Raw genomic sequence first — 19,635 nt, forward strand, 5'->3', positions numbered from 1 at the left:
CCCACACAATTGTTATTTACTCCTGTATTCCATTCTTAACTATCAATACCTTTAGTCACAGAATAATAGACATTCATGTGTGAAAGCAGGTGGCTCAGTGGTCTCAGTGTTGGGCTCACAATCATAAGGTCATGGGTTCAATTCCTAGATCAGGTATGTGTCTGTGTGTGTGCATTTATGCTTATACACACACATATGTATGCCTGTCTGTATGCATCTATGTATTGCAGAGACACAGATTTATACTTACCTCAGGGGTGGGCAATTTAGCAGGGCGAGCGCGACCGTAGAGACAGTAATAGAGATCAGCGATACCGCATCGGAGACGACTGTCATGTGGAGTGCCAGTCCTGTAGAGAATTTGGTAAAAACACAAGCAGTCATTCAAAAGTAACAAAGAGGATTTCATTGATCAAATTGTGAAAATGACAATATCATAAACAAAGGTGAATTACCTTCTAAAGTTTACTAATTCTTCTTTAACCCTTTGACTGTCCTGTGTATTACATGTGACGCCAATGCCCTTGGACTGGCTCTTGTGCGGGTGGCACATAAAATACACCATTTTGAGCGTGGCCGTTGCCAGTACCGCCTGACTGGCCTTCGTGCGGGTGACATGTAAAAGCACCCACTACGCTCTCTGAGTGGTTGGCGTTAGGAAGGGCATCCAGCTGTAGAAACACTGCCAAATCAGATTGGAGCCTGGTGTTGCCATCCGGTTTCACCAGTCCTCAGTCAAATCGTCCAACCCATGCTAGCATGGAAAGCGGACGTTAAACAATGATGATGATGATGATGACACAGGACATATTTCTCTGGGGCCCATGAATAATATATGATACACATTCCCAATTTTTTTTAACCACCAAAGTAACTTGAGACTTATGAAAGGGAAGCTGTATAATTACTCAGAACGTATCAAAAAAAGGCTAACTAAGAGTTGGTAAAACCAGTATGGACGTTTTGGGCAAACTCATGAAAATTCTTTGGACAGGCCAAGGGTTAAACACAAGGTTATAATCTGCTTAACCCTTTAGCATTTAAACTGCCATATCTGGCCAAAACATTCTGCCTGTTTTATGTTGAAACGGGCCAGATCTGGCTTCTCACACCAACCCTACAATGTCATTCTAAAAAGTAACAGTTACCTTATCAAGCACCAGCTTAATACAGAACATGTTAGCTATTTCACTCTTTTACTTGTTTCTATCATTGGACTGCGACCATGCTGGAACACTCTTGTAAGTTTAGTCTGGTGGTTTACAATCATGTTTTGCCTATGGACCCCTATGATTTCTATTATACTCTACTGGTTCCCCACCAAAGCCATTTAATGTCTTTTAAAAATTCCCATTATATTTATATAATTAAATACTATTAGGAATTATATTAAAAAAATTGTTAAAACATTTTGTGTATTGTAGAAGTATAACCAATTTATTGCAGATAAATTTCAAGAACAAAATGTTATGTGGCCCCCACCCACCAAGGAGCATATGGACCCTGGTTGAAAACCATGGACTTAGTGAGGCAAATCAACACCAGTTTTTATTCTTTTTAAGTGTGGTGCTTATTACTATCAGTCTTTTTTATTGAAAGGTTAAGTTACAGGGACATAAACAAACCAGCATCGGCTGACAAGGGCTGGTGGGTGAAAGGAATACACACACACACACACACATATGATAAGCTTCTATGCGGTTTCCATCTATCAAATTCACTCACAAGGCATTGGTCAGCTGAGGGCAACAGCAGAGGACACTTGCCCAAAGTTCCATGAAATAAACTGGCACTCCATTGGTTAAGACAACAAGGGTTCCAGTTGATCCAATCAACAGAACAGCCTGCTTGTGAAATAAACATGCAGATACACTAACCCCTAACATAGTTCTCAGGGAGATTTAGCTTGACACAGAATGCAACAAAGCTGGTCAAGTGAAATATAGGTACAACTCATTCTTGCCAGTTGAGTGCACTGGAGCAACGTGAAATAAAGTGTCTTGCTCAAGGACACAATGTGCTACCAGGAATCAAACGCATTACCTTACAATTGTGAGTTGAACACACCAACCAGTAAGCCACATGCTTTCACTGCATGAAATAGGATTGAACCTGAAACCACTTAGTTGAGAAACAAACTTCTTAAACATACACTCATGCCAAGTTAGTTATTTTGACAATGACAATTCATCATCATCATCATCATCGTTTAACATCCACTTTCCATCCTAGCATGGGTTGGACGATTTGACTGAGGACTGGTGAACCAGATGGCTACACCAGGCTCCAATCTGATTTGACAGAGTTTCTACAGCTGGATGCCCTTCCTAACGCCAACCACTCCGAGAGTGTAGTGGGTGCTTTTACGTGCCACCAGCACAAAGGCCAGTCAGGCGTACTGGCAACGGCCACGCTCAAAATGGTGTATTTTACGTGTCACCTGCACAGGAGCCAGTCCAGCGGCACTGGCAACAATCTCACTCGAATGTCTTTACACGTGCCACCGGTACAAGTGCCAGGAAGGCAACGCTGGGTACAGGTGCCATCACGATTTTGCTTTCGCTTGCCCCAACAGGTCTTCACAAGCCAAGTTTCGTGTCCAATGAAGGAGACGACGTTAGAAAGTAGAATTTAAAATAGAAAGTTTTAAAAAATTATTAATATCTTACGTCATCAGTTTCCATAAACTATCTACGAGTTCTTCCGTATTCAATGGACTTGAGTCTCCTTTAAGAAATGGTGGCTTTTTAACAAGCATTTCCATTATTTTGTGCCTGCAATAAAAACAGTAAAATGTATCTGAGTCAATGATAAGAGTTTCTTCATGATTGCTCAACCAGACAGAAATAGCAGGCACATCACCCCAGCAAATCATATAAAAGGAAGGACACAGTGGAAAATTTTCCCCACAATTGTTGATATATGTGTGAGTATATATATATATATATATACACACATAGGGAGAATTCACAAAGAAACAAAAGACGAAGACAGGTGGTGTAGAAAACAAACAAATGACAGACATGTCACCTTCCACAGCTGACACACACACACACACACACACACACACACACACACACACACAATGGGCTTCTTTCAGTTTCCACTAACCAAATCTACTCATGAGGTTTTAGTCAGTCCAAAACTATAAAAGACACCCTTCCAAAGTGTCATACAGTGGGATTGAACCTGAAATTGCATAGTTGGGAAATGAATTTTTTTAACCACACCACTGCACTGGCACCTATCTTACCATCTTGGTTATGTAAAGGGCACATTAGATAATGAAGTCCTGCTTACATATCCCTAAAAGACAGCATGGTCAAACCTGGAGTACCTCTAATCATAGATCTGTTAAATCAAGGCTAACCTACATCTTAACAACAACCAATGAAGGTCAGAAATATTCAAGTAAATTTAAATAAATTTAAAATATGAATACAGATCTTTACCTGACATATATATCAGGATCAGTTTGCATTAAGTTGATCAACCAGTTTAGTTTATCAGCATTGACATCAGCTGCAACAGAAGAAATATTGATAGTTTCTTTAAAATTTCAAACATTTAAAAAATTCTAAAATATCAACTTCATCCTCATCATCATTCAGTCTTTTAAATCCAGGTTTTGTCCCCATTAACAGGGGTGGCCAGATCTACCTCAATGCCATAGAAACCGAGGTAGGCAGGTGCAGCCCACCCCAACCTTTGGGCTGGCTGGCTGGTGCCCATTCTCCTTTGCTATCATGAGGCTTTTTTGGAGATGTTTTTTCTATGGGGAGCATGCCCTTACTTACTCCCAACCTCAGTTTTTAGACATGAGTGATCCTGAGACGAAGGCTTCTATCATGATTTTTAAGAAATGTCGTGGAAAACTAGCTCAGGAAGGCAGGAACGCTACTCCCTGAGACCCCTTTTAGAGACCCCTACCTAATGATTTAACATTTGTAAAAAATATACTACTAAAAGCTTAATTATTCTTATTAGAACAAAACTACAAAATTTAAAGGAAGGTAAAATTTTATGATGTATATTTTAATTTATTCTTTCATATTTTTTCTCAGCAGCATAAAAATGAAACAAGCTCAATCGGAAACTGAAACAGATCAAACACTTCATTAGTTATGAAGCTGCTACCTCTTGTTCTAACTAATGTGGTAACTATTCAAAATTCACACACACACACACACACACACATATCGTATCGTCGTTTAACGTCCGCTTTCCATGCTAGCATGGGTTGGACGATTTGACTGAGGACTGGTGAACCAGGAGGCGACACCAGGCTCCAATCTGATTTGGCAGAGTTTCTACAGCTGGATGCCCTTCCTAACGCCAACCACTCCGAGAGTGTAGTGGGTATATGTACAATGGGCTTCTTTCAGTTTCCATCAACCAAATCCACTCTTCCTCACTCTTAGATGAAGGGCAAGGACTAAAAACATTACACTTTTCACTCCTTTTGACAAGTGAACTTACCAAATTCATCTAGAATAAAAGAATGAAAAATCCAATATGATACTCACCACTAATATAGTCGACCAAAGCTTCAAAAGCTGCCAGTCGTGTGTCTCTGTAAATGCCATATTTTGAATAACTCTCAAATATCTGTGGATCACTGGGGAGGTGACCGTTTTTTTGCAACACACGAATTGCACGAATACAGCTGCGACACAAAACAAGATGAGGAAAATATCAAAACCAGATGCATGACATCAATAAAATTGCTACCATAGTAACTAAGATTACTATTATTTAGAATGTTTCCTTACCTAACACTAACATGGAAATAAAAAGAGGAAAGTGTGAAGGGAGACATCAAAGGAGGAAAACAAGGAGGAAGAGTGAGGTTGAGAGAAAAACAAAAAAACATTATGAGGGGAAGATGAAGAGGAGGAGAAGGAGAAGGTGAAGAAGAGGAGAAGATGAAGAGGAGGAGAAGGAGAAGGTGAAGAAGAGAGGAGAAGATGAAGAAGAGGAGAAGATGAAAAGGAGAGGAGAAGATGAAGAAGAGGAGAAGATGAAGAAGAGGAGAAGGAGAAGAAATCTGAGGGTTAAGATAAGATAGGAAATAAGTAAGTTTGTTTAACGAATAGCTGACCTGACTGCAACTGTGTGTCGATAACAAGGCAGCAGTTTTTCAAGATTCATGTAACGTGTGATTTCTTCAAGTATTAGCTTTATGTCAGCTGACAGACTGTCTAGAGTAATTCCAGTGCTGGGGAAGAAGCATCAAGACAAAACAAATAAGAAAATTCAGTTTAGTTAATTGCTTAGAAAATTAATCAATGAAATTAAATCACATGTTTGGAAATCAAATTCAAAATGAAAATCACAACTCTTTGATCACAAGACAGACTCTCCCACTCTCATCATCATCATTGTTTAGCGTCCGCTTCTCCATGCTAGCATGGGTTGGACGATTTGACTGAGGAATGGTGAACCAGATGGCTACACCAGGCTCCAATCTGATCTGGTAGAGTTTCTACAGCTGGATGCCCTTCCTAACGCCAACCACTCCGAGAGTGTAGTGGGTGTTTTTACGTGCCACCAGCACGAAGGCCGGTCAGGCAGTACTGGCAACAGCCACGCTCAAAATGGTGTATTTAACGTGCCACCTGCACAGGAGCCAGTCCAGCGGCACTGGCAATGATCTCGCTCGAATGACTCTTCACGTGCCAGGAACGCGAAGCTGCGGCACAAGTGCCAGGAAGGTGACGCTGGTAACGATCACACTCAAACGGTGGCGCCATCACGATTTCGCTTTCGCTTGCGCCAACAGGTCTTCGCAAGCAGAGTTTAGTGTCCAATGGAGGAGATGTTGACATGGGGGCCAGTCGTCGAATTTAGTTCGATTTCGATTTCAATTACACTTGCTTCAACAGGTCTTCACAAGCGGAGTTTAGTGTCCAATGGAGGAAAGGTACGCATATATGTATATATGTATGTGTGTGTGTGTGTATACACACATGCACAAATATATATACATCTGTACAATCACGGTGGCGATTTTCTACAGCAGGATATTTGGGTTGGTTATGGCCAGTTTAAATGCTAAAGGATTAAGTGGCTATTATAAGATGAGTGAAGGTTATCCTTACATATCAGCAAAGTAATGGGGAAACAAACAGATAGACACATGTACTATAGCAGTAGGGGCTAGGGCACAAGGACTTACTTGAGAAGACTGACAGCAGCAACAGCTGGTGTTACAGTAGCAGCAAGTGCATCAATTAACGCAGCACGGTAGTAGTTGTCAGAATACTGCAGATATGAAACATATATAGTTTTTAGATAGTTGCAGCTCACAGGATTTACAAAATACAGAAAAACATAAGATATTTAAGAATGACAACAAACACTCTTACAAGCATGTTTACATCAGTCACCAGTTGTACAAGCAATTATACAGCAACCAACATCATCATACTCTTTTACTTGTTTCAGTCATTTGACTGTGGCCATGCTGGAGCACCGCCTTTAGCCGAGCAAATCGACCCCAGGACTTATTCTTTGTAAGCCTAGTACTTATTCTATCGGTCTCTTTTGCCGAACCGCTAAGTTACGGGGACGTAAACACACCAGCATCGGTTGTCAAGCGATGTTGGGGAGGGACAAACACAGTCACACAAACATATACACACACACATACATACATATATATATAAAAATTTAAGGAATGGAGTAAACGCACGTTATTACTGCATACTTTATTCCGACATATGTTTCGAAGAATTACAATTTATGCGATCCATAGGAATTGTCGATATTAAAAATGTAAACTTCTCCTCAGGGAATGTATGGGAACCTGAGGAGAAGTTTACATTTTTAACATCGACGATTCCTATGGATCGCATAAATTGTAATTCTTCAAAACATATGTCGGAATAAAGTATGCAGTAATAACGTGCGTTTACTCCATTCCTTAAATTTTTATATATACTCAAATACCCAAAATATCAAGGAGTTTCTGCCTCACTAACAGGAATTACACCAGTTATTTTGTGATCTTTGCTACCTTGGTTTCTATTAACCCATTTATTCTATCCGAATTATTATTTATTAGGATAAAATAAATACATATAATTAAATACATATATATATATATATATATATATATATATATATAGATACAAAAAATGCATGAAAAATACAATCACAAACCAATCACTAATAACATTTTTTTTTGCTTTCTTCTGTATATTTTCAGTTGACTCAGAAGTAATATTTACTTATTCAAGCAATCAACTTACTTTGTTTTTAGAATTATCGTTATATTTGAAGAGGTCAAGAAGAAATTTCAGTACATCATTGGGGCAAATATTGTGAATGTTACGTAAGCGAGCCATTGCACAGGGAATCGTCTGTAATGAAATTAAAAGCAGAAGCATTCATAAAGGTAATTTGGTAAATGCAGAACACTTCTCAATAACAAAAACAAAAGGTTTTTTTGAATTTTGAAGAATGGTCTAAATTTGTTTTTAACCACTTACTGCAGTACCCCACAGTCCAATGACTGAAACAAGGAAAGAAAATAGACAAGTAAAGGAATAATTTGAAACAAGTAATGATTTCTATGAGCCAATAAAGGGACCATTATGTGATCACTGAATTGGCTAGAAATAGCAGCAAAAATCTATTGGGTATGAGCTGTGTCTTAGGAAAATAAAACATATTGGATAATGTTATCTTAGGTACACAAAGCCAAGCAAAAAAAAAGATGAATAAAAACCTAGATGATAGTCAAGGCTGTATCATCTCTGATTCTTTGATCTACTTGGCTGGGATCGGCCTCAGGGGCTCAACAATAACAACAACAACAATTCAAGGAAAAATACAAACTCTTTCTTACTTTGAGTAAAAAATATTGCTGAAAATTAGAGAAGTTGTTCTGTCGAATGATCATTGGACACGAATAGGACCCAAACATCTTTCTGAAGATTGTCATCATGGCTGGAGGTCCGGCCCAGCTTGACACCATGGCATTAGCAACCTACAAATAAACATTGATTTCTCACATTGACAGAATAAATAGGAAAAGTGAGATCATGCATGATTCATGCCTGTCTTTGTCAAAGTAACTCGAGGGAACTAGCTACAACATAGAGCAATGAATTTTTTTTTCTGACATCCTCTTTCATTTCCCTAATGATTAGTCTAATATAAGTGATGTTATGCAATCAATTTGTCACCCAACAAGCCAAGTTGTTGTTTCATTTTGGTCAATCAAGTACTTATCAACTTTGGTAAAATACAAGACTTCATCCACATAGGTAAGACTACAAACAACAAGCACCAGAACTGAATGCCTTATAAGTTGTTAATGTTTTCAAAATACAAGACTAAGAATACTTAAGTAAGACTGCAAATAATAAGTGTAGAAAATGGTGCCTTTCAAGATGCAAATGTCTCCAAAATACAAAATCTGGGCAAATCTGCAATCAATATATACTGGAACTCGGTGCCTTTTAAGATGTTAATGTCTTGAATAAAAAAAATTTAAAAAAACAACAACAGCAGCTACTGTCGTAGCTGCCACCACCATCATCATCATCACCATTTAGCATCTGCTTTCCATGCTGGCATGGGTTAAACAGTTCGACTGAAACTGGTAAGCTGCACCAGGTTCCAATCTGATTTGGCATGCTTTCTGTAAGTGAATGCCTTTCCTAATGCCAACCACTCCAAAAGTGTAATGGGTGTTTTTTTTAGCACAGGTGCTAGTTATGGGACACTAGTATCGGCTACGACTACAATTTCACTGGGCTTGACAAGTCTTCTCAAAGGTCTCGGTCACTTATTACCTCTGTGAGGCCCAACATTCAAAGAGTGCTTTATATGTACCATCATCACAGGTGCCTAAGAATATTTAGGCACCAGAAAACTGAAAGTAAATACTGATTTTTAATCCATATTCCTCTGGGAAAGACACCACACAATTACGAGTAACTTTATGGGGTCCCTAAAAAAATTTTGCTTTAGATGTAAATATTGGTGTGTATTGCAAGCAACAGCTAGATTGCTTTCCCTAACATTTTACACAGGTCAACCTACACTTTAACTTGTGAAAATCAAAATAGGAATTTTGGAAGATATTTATATAAAACTAGTTTTTAAACTCAGAATGACAATAGGGATCCACCAGAATAAAATAGTTATCAAAGGAGTCCATAGAAAAAAAATGCTTGAGAACCCCTGCTATAAACCTTCTTCTTGCTTATTTCCAAATATTCATTCATGTCTATTTAAGGAAATATTAGCTATAGTGATTAATATAATAAAAGTCATTCACTTACTTTGGCAAGGCAGAAGCATGCTTCCATTCTAACCTTACAAAAACACTGTTCATTCTCAAGGGTATCAGTTAAAGCCATCCGGGTTGCAGGTGTTGAGTAGGCAACTAGAGCAGCGATAGCCTTGAAAGAGATGGAAAACAGTAGCAGCATTAAAATCATCATCATTTAGCATCCATTGTCTATGCTGGCATTGGTTGGACGGTTTGACCAGGGCTGGTAAGCTGAGGGGCTGCACCAGACTCCAGTCTGATTTGGCATGGTTTTCTACGGCTGGATGCTCTTCCTAACGCCAACCACTCCAAGAGTGTAATAGGTGCTTTTATGTGTCACCAGCACAGGTGCCAGTTGCGCGACACCAGTATCTGCCACAATTACCATTTCACATGGCTCAATGAGTCTCCCTTCTCAAGCACAGCATAATGTCAAAGGTCTCATTACCTCCATGAGGCCCAGTGCTTGAAAGGTGCTTTTTACGTGCCACTGGCACGATATTCACTTGCAAACACACACATATATTATTTAACACCCGTCTTCTATGCTGGCATAGGTTGGACAGTTTAACAGGATCTGACAAATCAGAAGACTGCATTATGTTCCAATGGTTTCTATGGCTGGGTGCCTTTCCTAACAACAACCATTTTACAGTGTGTACTAGGGTCCAACTTACAATGATAAGGGCCCAATATGGCTCCCTATAACTTAATGAGAATAAAATAGAGAGTGGGTAATGATTCTAGACAGGAGGATGAGAAATGGTAAAAAAAGAGTCAGGCGGGGGGAACAGGGGAGGGGGAGAGAGGGGTTAGTGATATGGGTTATTGACAAAAAGGGAGGGACACAATGAAAAGGTGATAGGGAGGGATGTATAAGGATGGCGGGGAGGGGGCTGATCTAGTCCTATCCAACCTTGTAAGGGGTGAGTATGCGAGGGATAAGGAAAAAGGAAGGGAGTAATATGACTCAGGTGGAAAGGAATCCTAATGGAGTCATTGAAGGAAAGAGATATGGATTGGGGTCATGGGTGTGGGTAAGAGGAGGAAAAATGTGTAAGGGTACTGAGAGGGCAGAGAAGCTTTGGTGGAGAGGGCAGTGAGAGAAAAGGGGGTAGGTGATGAAGGGCAACAAAGAGATGCCAGAGTATACCATAGAACAGTGCTTCTCAAACTATCTGATGTTGCATACCAGCAGTTTTCATTTTCCAATGTGCAAGGGACCGGTAATATTTCTAATCATCATCATCCTCATCATCGTTTAACGTCCGCTTTCCATGCTAGCATGGGTTGGACTTAATAATATTCTTAATAATATTAATTTATACCGGAAACAATATATATAATGAATATAATAAAAGTTGACAATTTTTTTAATCTTATATATATTCTGTAAACAAATAATACAATATTACATCAGCATTTTATAAGCATTTTACAATGTTGCTTTCTTTTCTGGAAACTCACTGCGTACCGGCGGCTGATGGCTTGCAGACCACCATTTTGAGTAGCACTGCCATAAAGATAGGGGGGGGGGGGGGGGGGGGGCAAAAAGAGCATAATGTGTATGCCACAAAAGCATATATAAAATATATCATCATCATCATCATCATCATCATCATCATCGTTTAACGTCCGCCTTCCATGCTAGCATGGGTTGGACGATTTGACTGAGGACTGGTGAAACCGGATGGCAACACCAGGCTCCAATCTAATTTGGCAGTTTCTACAGCTGGATGCCCTTCCTAACGCCAACCACTCAGAGAGTGTAGTGGGTGCTTTTACGTGTCACCCATATGAACTTTAGATTAGTTAAAATATGTTTGTGACAAATTCACTGCAGTTACCATGCAGAGAAAATTCTCTCTTATGAGAGAGGTGTAAAAACATTATATCTACCCAGTGCTTCCCCTTACAAGATTCCCAGATGCACCATTCTGATTCTTCAGCTACCCTGACACACACCTGTCTTGCAATGCAAGACTTGAAAAGTTAAATGGCTAGAACAAGTCTTCTACAATAGTTTATTTCTTTTTACTTTTCTGAATTTATTTTATCGGAAACTCCTTTAGCAGGAGAAGTTAGGGAAGAAAAGACAAAAAAAGGAAACCCAATGCTGAACTTACTTCACACTGTGCAACTACATCACGTTCATATTTCAGCTGATATTGCCACATGTAGTCAGGCTGTTCCCAAGCAACTTGTCTTAGCAGCGTCATGTCGGGGTCCACACGTAACCACAAAACAGGAGAATCAGCACTAAAAAGCAATTAAAAACATAAAAAGAAAAATATTATATACATACACATAAAGCAACAAGATATCTATAGTATAGAAAAAATGTAAGAATTTAAAGAATATAAGAATTAACCCTTTTGTCGTCATTTTTCTATTTAAGTACACTGAATTTGTTTCAATTAATTTTGAAAATAATGAGGAATTTAGTAAAATAACTTTGACATTGTTAGGCTAGTGTTTGGAACATAAACATGAAAAATTTTGAGAAGGTTCTAAATTAGATTACTTTAACCTTTTTGCAGGCATATTTCTCCATATTTCTCATTGTCTTTGTTTCAATTAATTTTGAAAATAATGAAGAACTTAGTAAAATAATTTTGACATTATTAATCTGATGTTTCTTTTGGAACATAAAGTAACATGAAATTTTGTTAAGGTTTAAATTTAGATCACTATAAAACAGAAAGTTTCTATCATAGAACAAAGTGTATTCTCAGACAGGTTGGGTATCAAAAACAGGTTAAGAATTGGTTAAGAATCTAAAAGAACAATTCTAATTCTTTGATATATTTATAGAATAAACACAAGCATATAATATTCTTACTCCATAGCACTGAGATCCATGTCTACTTCTTCTCCTGTCATCAACGGAATCTTCTTCTTTTTGTTTCTGGAAAACAACAAACAAAAATAAATGAGTGGGAAAAACAAATTAGATATTTTTCAAACTTCCTCAACTTCTGTCAACATCATTATGGAATGTATGCAATGTAGAGAAAAATAGATTTCAATGAATATGCCAGAGTACTAGCATATATTAAGTAGTAAATCTCTTGAGAATATTCTCTCAGTTTTATTAGAAATTAATTTATCATATTTGATGGTTTATAAGGCATGATTCTTTTTTGACAAAAATGTCCCAGAAAATTTGCCTGTGACTTATAAACTCACGGTTAGGCTTAAGGTTACTAGCAAATGGTGGTTCAAGACAGGGCCTGCTAAAATGAAGGAGACATTTTCTAATCTTATATACCTTGTAAGCTATCAAATGCAGTAGTCTTAAGCAAAGGAAAAAGACAACTGCACCATAAAATAGCTTCAACTGGGATATGTCCTTTAAGTTATCCAACCTGCTAGAAGGAGCAGCTATGCCTCATTCAAATTACACTACTATCTTACATAGAAAAACAAAATTTTAAAAAGGCCACATTCAGTGATGTAGTCCAAGAAATACAATGTCTGAACTAGAAATAGGATGGAATAACTGAAGAAACAGGCACAGATCAAGGAATGGGAGAGAAAAGAAAAAGAACAACAATAACCAATAACTGATTGCAAGATGTTTTCCAGAGAATAACAAAGTCTTCAGTCAACTCACCGCCGGCTTTTGGAATGGCAGGTAATCTCAAATTTAGTTTTGTTTTCCTCAATTTTGAAATTGTGACTGAAAGAGCCGTCTAGTTCTTGAATAATCACAGTGAGAGGACCCTGAAATGAAATGGGGAATAAGAAATGAGACAAGCGATGTTAATAGGTTAATTAGTTGGAAAGGAATAATGTAGAATAACACAGGAATTAATAAGCGAAAAGAAATGAAAATAAAAATGTCATGACAATAAAGGCGCCCTTTCCTGCTGTCCAAGGTCACAGATCAACCTACATCATAGCAAGAAACTCAAAAGAGGACAGCAATGGCAAACTCCCTCATTCACCAAAAAGCCAATCGCATAAGAATGGCCACTGAAAAGGTGATAACACTGGCAGTGCCCCAGCAAGGCCACAGCCTTTTGGCTGAAATGCATAAAAGAATAAATATATATTCTATACATATATATTTTTTTTATACATACATATACATATTCTATACATACATACATATATATATCTAGTTTATACAAATCGCAGCATGTGTGTGAATAATGACTAAAGCATACATTTCCACAATTCTCAACCAATTTTCACCAAACTTTACACACACATTACATATGTCCCGAGGATGGCCATGCACTATAACATTTTGTACAGAGCTCCTGCATAAATGGACATAGTTTTTAGTATGTAGGGTCTTCCATACTTCTTAAATCTTTTTCTAAAAGTGAAAGGATTTTTATCTATTTATTTCGACTGTCCACCTGCAACGTTTATTAAATTGACTAGGAACACTGTACGTGATGAATATCCAATACCAAACAATCTTAATCTCCATACTTTAACTGCATTAAACTTTGGCAATCTTACCTTTACCTATTCTGAGTTACTTGAAAGGTGATGTTCCCTTCCTTCTCTTCTATTTATTGTTGCCTTTGTTTACCTACCATTGCATTTTTTCACATAAAGGATGCTTATTTACCCATCCATTATGATATTTCAAACTGTTGTCCATTGTTTCAAATACATTTTAACATTATCATTCAAGCCTTTTTTAATCGCATATGATTCGTCCCAAAGATAAGAGTTTTGGGCAGAGTCATGATGTAAGCACGTGCTAAAACCCCTCATAACTTCTTTTATTTTTATGAATTTTTACAAATTTTTTTCGATTCTGTCTTCTGCATCATGGAATTTGACACGATTATGCAACAAAAAATTTGTAAAACTACTATATTTTGAAGTCGTTATCTGTAATCTACTCCCAAAACACTTCAGTAGCTCTACTTTGCATCACTCGCAAACTTATATGTTCTATGATCATTAAAATACAATGACATCCACAATAACCACCCTTCAATTTGATTTTCCGTTCCTAGGTTAATCGGGAACAAAGATTGCCGTGCTACTCATAAACCTTCTCGGTAGTTCAATTATTTGGGGGAAAAAATACCACCAAAGCAACTTAAACCATCTAAAGGATGAGTGCATTTGCTAGTATATCATATACCCAGATGTTAAATGATGATGATCGCTAACCACTACACACATTTTTTTTTTCTCCTTGTTTCTTCCTGTGGAAGAGCGTAAGCTTGAAACGTTAAAGACTTTTACAATTCCCGAGTGTTATACTAATACATCTGTTTGTTTTCTACACCACCTGTCTTTGTCTTTTGTTTTTTTGTGAATTCTTCCTATATATATATATATATATATGCTAGCATGGAAGGCGGATGTTAAACAATGATGATATACATCCCAACAACCAAAGAGAAGCATATATTATATAATATACATTTATATATGTCTGTCTGTGTCTGTATGTGCGTCTGTGTAAGCTACTGCATCAAACTGGGGTTCAACAACAATAACAACAGTGAATAGTAGTTATGTGACATCATAATAACTTACCACATATTTCAAGGATCCTTTAGCTGTATAATCTTGTTTGATTTCAAGCTCAACTACATTCCTTTTGCGGTTGAACACAAAATTCCCCATGAAGCGTGCACAGCCACTCTGACATCTGACGACGAATTAAGGACCACTGGATGTAACACTATACAGTACTACAGAATATATCAGCAAACAACTACTTCAACACTATATAATTTATAGATATAAAAGTTTTGTCTTTATATATAGTATCCCTGTGAATAAAGAAAAAGAGATCAGCAGGAAGAATTTTATCAACCAGAGTACCCTCTTTAACTATCTACAGAAATCCTGCTGATAAACCTACTATTTGCTGGGTAGTAGACTTGTAACCAGTAATTGAGCATCTTCATATTGATGGGTGCAAAGGGTCTTGGTTCCCAAGGTGGCTGTTCAGGCCAAGAGTAATATAGAAGAGCTGAGGACATTTATCACAGGGGAGAGTTAATGGGGGACAAGGAAGTGCGAGTTACTCTTTGTCTTCAATGTCAGATCTCTACCTTTTGATGTCTGTTATTTTCCATCATCTGTGGAGACGCAATGGCCCAGTGGTTAGGGCAGCGGACTCACGGTCATAGGATTGCGGTTTTGATTCCCAGACTGGGCGTTGTGAGTGTTTATTGAGCGAAAACACCTAAAGCTCCACGAGGCTCCGACAGGGGATGGTAGCGAACCCTGCTGTACTCTTTCACCACAACTTTCCCTCACTCTTACTTCCTGTTTCTGTTGTGCCTGTAATTCAAAGGGTCAGCCTTGTCACACTGTGTCACACTGAATATCCCTGAGAACTACGTTAAGGGTACACGTGTCTGTGGAGTGCTCAGCCACTTGCACATTAATTTCACGAGCAGGCTGTTCCATTGATCGGATCAACTAGAACCCTCGACGCCGTAAGCGACGGAGTGCCAACAACATTTTCCATCAAATCAATTCTCTCAACAATGACATGCTGCCACTTTGGGTGGCCCTTGGCAATTGTCTCCTAGATATTTGAGTTACTGGAGCAGTGGAGGAGAGTGGCCTTGAGCTGGTCACAGAAACTGAATTTGAGGGCTTTGTGTGGTCTGGTGCCTGAGGCTAACTCCATGAAAAGGAGTTGGCAGGGGAGGCACATCTGAAGCATACAAATGAAGTGTCCCAACCAGCAGGCGCAATGTCATGCCACAGTGGCTTTAATGCTGGACAATCCCACTACTATTAATAACAAAGCAAATAAATAGAATAGATTGGATAATGAAAATGATAAATATGAAGAAATGATAAATAAATTGGATGATGGTTGACTTGCAGAGTGAAGACATTCCTGACAGCTAGTTCAAGTGTGCCAATCAAGATATACATATATATATATATATATATATATATATATATATATATGCAAATAAAAGGGTAAAGGATTATTAATTTATTAATAAATTAATAATTAATAATTTTTACCAAGTACTTCGGTATGTAAAAACCATTATCGGTAAAGAACTTATTTAAAAGTTCTTTTAAATTTATAAACATAATTAAGGGATCAGCAACAGTTGCTTCGCCACATGCCGAAATTTAGAAATAGCAGTTAAAGTGCTAAAACTCCGGAGTTTTACCACTTTAACTGCTATTTCTAAATTTTGGTATGTGGTGAAGCAACTGTTGCTGATCCCTCAATTATGTTTATATATATATATAACTATATATAAAACTCTTTTAGTAACAAAAACAAGGGGTTAATTCAATAAAAGGATACACCCACTGTTCAATATAAGGTTGGATATCCTTGCCAGTTACAGTTGATATTATCTTTAAAAACTGAAAAATAAAATAAAATAAAATAAATAAAAAATAAAATAATTTTAAAATGATACACAAACCTGCAACAAAACCATCAAAACAACCTTTTACATTTTTAATTGAATAGAAAATGAAAAATTATCGAAACACTTTGGATTCCAAACTGCCAGAAATTGTGTCTGATTCCATGATATTGTAGCAATCATAAGAGGCAGAGAGAGAACGTGGGAGAAATTATTGATTTCTCATTGGTTGAAAATTACTGCCCATATACGAATTTGGAACTTTCATTAAAGAAATATTTCATGAAGTACGGTTCTAGAATTCGTGTATGAGCAGTTATAAAAACCCTGATTTTCGGAAAACTCTCCAGTGATCGTTGGGTTGTCACTCAAATCCACGATGCGCACTCTCAAGTGATCGTTGGACTGTCACTCAAATCCACAACACTAACTCTCAAGTGATCGTTGGGTTACCATTCAAATCCATGACACTCACCCTCTTGAGTATCGGCTAATATTTATGCCATGTTCAGTACTCAAATCCGACAATATTGAATTGTTGTGAACTCTTGTAGTTAGAATGAAAGATTAGTTAGTGTAAATGTTAAGTCGTAATTCTCTACGACAAAATGACTTTATTTCTAACTGTTCTATAAATGCCAAAATGTACATAATAAACTAATGTAGAAATTTAATTCTTTTTACTTCACGTCATTTCAACTTCTTGAATTTGTTTCTGTATATTTATGAAACTGTAATTTTTTATGTGTAACGGTCAAAAGAATACAAATCTGTCTTCAACATACATGTACGTATTGAACACACATTCAGCATCTTATGGAAGATGGACATTAAAGGGTGATGATGATGATGATGGTGGTGGTGGTGATGGTAACAGAACTCTGTGCTAATGCAAAAATTTTCATGAATGCAATGCTTCTGTAATGCAGGTGATGCGATGCCTGATATTGAAAGTTTAATGAAATTTGTCTTGTAACTTACAGAATTTGTAGATAACAGTACATTACACCAGGTATTTGATCCATATTTCTGTTGAGATGCCGTAAATGCAAGAGCAAGTAATTTGTTAAAAACCTGCAAAAGAAATTTTTAAAAAAGAGAAAAAGTAAATTAATTAATCAAAGAAAGAAAACAAAATTGAATATTTTTTTTTAACCCCTTTCCAAATCAAACCTGCCAAGACTGTCATTGGTTTTATGATACAAATTTCATGTTAATTAATGTTTCAAACATCAGACTCATAATTGCTTCAAATTTTGGCACAAGGCCAGCAATTTTAGAAGAGTGTAAGTCAATTATATTGACCCCAGTACTTGACTGGTACTCTAGTTTACTGATCACAAAAGGATGAAAGGCAACAATGACCTTGGTGGGATTTGAGCTCCAAGTGCCAGAAGAAATGTTGCTAAGCATTTTGTCAAATATACTATTAGTTCTGCCAGTTAACAGCCTTTATCAGCTTAATAATGAAAACTGAAGGTAACAACTCTGTACAAGAACCAGCATCATGGGTAGAGATATGAGATGTAAACAGATCAATGCAGGGAGAAAAAATGTCCATGTGCTGGCTGTAAAATGGTTACCATTCATAGCAGATTTTTTTGGCATTTTGATCTGGAGTAAGGGGTTGTACCAAGGATTCTATAGGCCTTCCAAAACTGGTGAGATCCAAACTGTTTATGTACCTCATCAATAGATGCAGGAAAAATATGGAAAAAAAGGGAATTCCAGAGAGTTAACAGTTTGTCAGAACAAATGTGGTCACTGTTATAGTAGAAATAAAGTTCTCTTTGGTAAAGAATTTCAATTCTCATTTATTGTAAACAGGAGTGCTCGACTCGTGAGAATTATCTTCTCCAACATAGGCTCAGGTGTGGCTGCATTGTTAAGAAGTTTGCTCCCCAACCACATGGTTTTGAGTTCAATCCCACACTACAACACTTCGGACAAGTGCCTGCTACTATAGACCCAAGCCAATGAAAGTCTTATGAGAGGAGACAATAACACACACACACACACATGTATATATAGTGTCAGTGTTACTTAAAAAGCACCCATGCCGGTGCTGCATAAATGCACCCACGCTAGTGGCACATAAAAAGCACCCAGCACACTCTGTTAATTGGTTGGCATTGGGAAAGGCGTCCAGCCATAGAAACCAAGCCTCAACAGACAGCTGGAGTCTGGACAGCTCTCTACTAAGCCAGCTCCATGTCAAACCATCCAACCCATGCCAGCATGGAAAGCAGACATTAAATGATGATGATGATATGTGTGTCTGTGTGTATAAAAAGCACCATCCGAATGTGGCCAATGCCAGTGCCCCCTGACTGGCTCCCATGCCAGTGGCACGTAAAAAGCATTATCTGAACATAATCGATGCCTGGGCTTATGCATTACTTTGAAAATAAAAAATACAAACAAAAAAAAAATCAAACAATAAAGCAAAAGAAAAAAAAAACAAGAAAAAATGCATAAATAAAAAGATAACAAAATAATGGTATTTCTTTACCTGAAGCAATAATTCATAGCCAATTCTAATTTCCAAGATTCTAATCACTAAATGAGCTTTTTTAAAGAATATATCTGCATATTTAGGGGATATAAGGTGAGGATTTTTCACTGAAAAATGTAATGAACTTGGTTCTTTTAAAGCAGAAGGATCTAAAACAATGGCACAATTCTTCTCATAGTCCGCAACTTCTTTCATTTCCTACAATAATAATTAAGAAAGTAAGGAATCAACAAGGGGAAAATATGAAAATAAACACATTTATATTCTGATATATAACAATACTTTTAATCAAATGATGTATATTCCTTTACCTGTTTCAGTCATTTGACTGTGGCCACACTGGAGCACCACTTTACAAGGTTCTTTTTTTTAGAATCAAAGAAATCAATCCCAACACTTACTCTTTGTAAGCCTAGTATGTACTCTGTCGGTCACTTTTGCTGAAACACTAAGTTGCAAGGACGTAAACTTACCAACATCGGACAAACACAGAC

General features: G+C 37.4%; 1 protein-coding gene across 3 annotated transcripts in view; it reads right to left on the reverse strand.

Moving 5' to 3' along the window:
• LOC106873886 (transcription initiation factor TFIID subunit 2) overlaps positions 1 to 19,635 on the reverse strand; it is a 45,493-nt gene that overhangs the window by 7,951 nt on the left and 17,907 nt on the right. For all 3 annotated transcript variants that reach the window (XM_089354882.1, XM_089354883.1, XM_089354881.1), the window contains 16 exons: positions 19,139 to 19,339; positions 17,608 to 17,700; positions 16,560 to 16,621; positions 14,804 to 14,918; positions 12,903 to 13,012; positions 12,129 to 12,194; positions 11,413 to 11,545; positions 9,297 to 9,416; positions 7,853 to 7,993; positions 7,254 to 7,364; positions 6,179 to 6,264; positions 5,102 to 5,218; positions 4,527 to 4,666; positions 3,453 to 3,522; positions 2,670 to 2,774; positions 251 to 350 (listed from right to left, as the gene is read on the reverse strand). In XM_089354882.1, the coding sequence (XP_089211008.1) occupies positions 251 to 350; positions 2,670 to 2,774; positions 3,453 to 3,522; positions 4,527 to 4,666; positions 5,102 to 5,218; positions 6,179 to 6,264; positions 7,254 to 7,364; positions 7,853 to 7,993; positions 9,297 to 9,416; positions 11,413 to 11,545; positions 12,129 to 12,194; positions 12,903 to 13,012; positions 14,804 to 14,918; positions 16,560 to 16,621; positions 17,608 to 17,700; positions 19,139 to 19,339 (1,770 nt within the window). The remainder of the gene's footprint in view (positions 1 to 250; positions 351 to 2,669; positions 2,775 to 3,452; positions 3,523 to 4,526; positions 4,667 to 5,101; positions 5,219 to 6,178; positions 6,265 to 7,253; positions 7,365 to 7,852; positions 7,994 to 9,296; positions 9,417 to 11,412; positions 11,546 to 12,128; positions 12,195 to 12,902; positions 13,013 to 14,803; positions 14,919 to 16,559; positions 16,622 to 17,607; positions 17,701 to 19,138; positions 19,340 to 19,635) is intronic.

Source organism: Octopus bimaculoides, chromosome 7 (genome assembly GCF_046866305.1).
Source record: "Octopus bimaculoides isolate indiv1 chromosome 7, ASM4686630v1, whole genome shotgun sequence".
NCBI classification, from domain to species: Eukaryota; Metazoa; Mollusca; class Cephalopoda; order Octopoda; family Octopodidae; genus Octopus; species Octopus bimaculoides.